Consider the following 2,499-nt stretch of genomic DNA (forward strand, 5'->3'; position numbering starts at 1 on the left):
GCTGCTTCGATTTACCTTCAGTGCTTAGGACAAGGATCCACACGGCTTCTCCCTGCCACGCTCAGCTGCTCACCAGGCGCCTGCACCAGTCCCTGCTTGGTTATTTTCTGCTCTTCCCAGGAAAAGCCCGGCCCTGGCTCCCACAGGGCAGCAATGCCCACGGACCCAGCCCGCTGCATCCGAGCACTGAATGCCCAAGAGGCTGCTTCAGCAGCACCACAAAGCAGCTGGAGAACTGAGTTTTGCCTGCACTCAGACAAAGCAGAGCACAAAGACAGACCCAAGAGCTGCTCAACACCCTCACAGCTGCCACTGGTTGCAACCATTGGACCAGGTGCTCCTTGTAGAGTGATTTGGAGACGAAGCAGAGCCCCGTCAGCCCTGGTGTGGCACAGCTGCAGAGGTACCCAGGTGGGGCTGCAGCTGTTCACAACAATTAAATAAAGAAGAGCAACACCAGGCAAAGGCAAAGCCACGTTACCTATGGCTGGTTTGCCAGGAGAGCGTGGCCCCGGCCAGGTGCCTGGCTGGGATGTGAAGGACGTGAGCGAACTCGCAGGCAGAGCTCGGTGACCGAAGCAGCAGGCTGGTCCCTGACCTGGGGCTGCTGCGTCCTGCCCAGACCTGCAGCGGGTGTCCTGGCAGCCCTGCAGCGGCTCCGCTCGCTCTTTAACCAAATAAGGCCCATTCCTGCTCTCCGGCACAGTCGCCGGGAGCTGCAGCCTATAAATCCCATCTGAGACAGCAGGGAAGCACGCACTTAACCCATCTTCTGTTCCGCAAAGCACTTGGGCCCCAAACCAGGGAAATCCTGGAGGGGGTGCTTTGCTCGGAGCAAGGCAAGCGGGCTGAGGGGGGACAGCGGGATGCGAGGACACCCGATGGCACTGAGGGGAGCTCCCAGCCAGGGCAGGGCTTCACTTCACCTGGCACCGACCAATTCTCCGCAGCAAGACCATTACCACTCCCCAAACCCGCTGGCTCGGCCGCGGTTTGACAAGCAGTGACAAGACAGAGGCGGTCCCCGATGCCCCCCACCCCAAAAGCACAGGGTTTAACAGCAGAAATGCAGTACAGCAGCCGGCGGCGGTCAATCGTACGCGGGCGGCGGCGGAGCGCTCGGCTGGCCACGGCTCGGGGTCGCGGCCGTGAGCCCGATGCCCGGGGGGGGGCCGATGTGGGGCCGCCTGCCCACGGTGCCCAGGTGGGGACACGGGCGCTGCCGCTGTCCCCGCGGACTCGGCGCTTTGCTCCTGCGGGCAGCACGGTCACACGGGGTCACGGCAGCTGCCCGGCCCTGGCCAGCCTGCTCACACACTACAGATTAAAGAAAGAGCGAACAAAACCTATAGCTCCAGCATTTATTATGGCGATTGCCCACCCGCCACGGACCTACACCGTGTTTTATTTTGAATTGGTAACGTGAGGTGCACCTTCTAAGAAATGGAGATAAACAACAGGCTGGGTCCTCCACGCAGGATCAACACGAGAGCAAGACAGTCTTCTCCACGGGGACAGGAGCCAGTCACAGCCACTGCAAAGCCCTCGACCTCGGTGGGCGCTTTTGCTTTTCGTTTTTAGAAAAAGAAATAAACAAACAAAAACCGAACGGAAAGAAGTGCTGTACTCTATTACAAAATATAAATACGATAGTCCTGCGGGCAGGAGGAGCCTGGGGAGCGCTGCCTTCGGAGGGGACGTCTCGGCTGCTCCAGGGACGCGGCGAGCCAGCAGGATGGAGGCCACCTCCGGACACCACGCCACCACCGGCCGCTGGCCCCAGCTTCACCTCCTCTCAGAATTTAAGTGCTCTTGAACTTCCATCCGAAAACTGCCAGGCGTCCGGGGCTCCCTGGGCACTGCGCCAGCCGGGGGGGTACGTCGCACCTAGAGAGCATGGGGACAGAGGAGAGGAGAGGTGTGACACGGCCCAGGGTGCGACTTCCTCCGATATCTTTCTGTTCTGACCCTTTCCTTAGCAGCTGGGGGTGGGACACGAGGGGCCCTTCCTGCCCGCTGGCCGCGCCGCCTTCAGCCCGCCGAGCACCACCCTCGCGCCCCGCGGGCACGGAGCACGTCCAGCACCGCGGGGACACACAGATCGCCCCGGCAAAGAGCCCCTGGCCTGCACTGGGGCTCTGATCACACAGGGACTGAGCCAGCCTGCCTCAGGACTGCCCCTGGACTTTCCCCAAACCTCGCTGACCTCCCCCGGCACCCAGGGAGCAGCCAGGTGCAGAAGGGAGCCCCCCAGGCTGTCGGTGTGGCCGCTGCACCGCCGGGCCAGTGCCTGGGGTGGCTCTCCCCAGTCCACCACACTTCGAGTACCGCACATCGCCTAGCATCACGTGCGGCAGGGAACCCGGAGCACCGCCAGCACACGCCTCAGACCAGCCCCGTGCCGGTTTCTGTGGGAATTGCTTCGATAACGCCCAGGAGCGTGGCCGAAGGGCTACGCACGGGCTGCCGGCAGGGCTATGCGGCAGCCCCTCGGTCACA

The 2,499-nt window shown here is 62.5% G+C and overlaps 1 protein-coding gene across 1 annotated transcript in view; it reads right to left on the reverse strand.

The window, feature by feature from the left end:
• Window positions 1-1,795: 1,795 nt before the first annotated feature.
• BCL11A (BCL11 transcription factor A) overlaps window positions 1,796-2,499 on the reverse strand; it is a gene marked incomplete at both ends in the record, with an annotated part of 65,207 nt that continues 64,503 nt past the window's right edge. Inside the window, one exon of the mRNA XM_084283730.1 lies at window positions 1,796-1,887. Coding sequence (XP_084139856.1) covers window positions 1,796-1,887 — 92 coding nt within the window. The remainder of the gene's footprint in view (window positions 1,888-2,499) is intronic.

Source organism: Netta rufina (assembly GCF_964035555.1).
Source record: "Netta rufina genome assembly, chromosome: 3".
NCBI classification, from domain to species: Eukaryota; Metazoa; Chordata; class Aves; order Anseriformes; family Anatidae; genus Netta; species Netta rufina.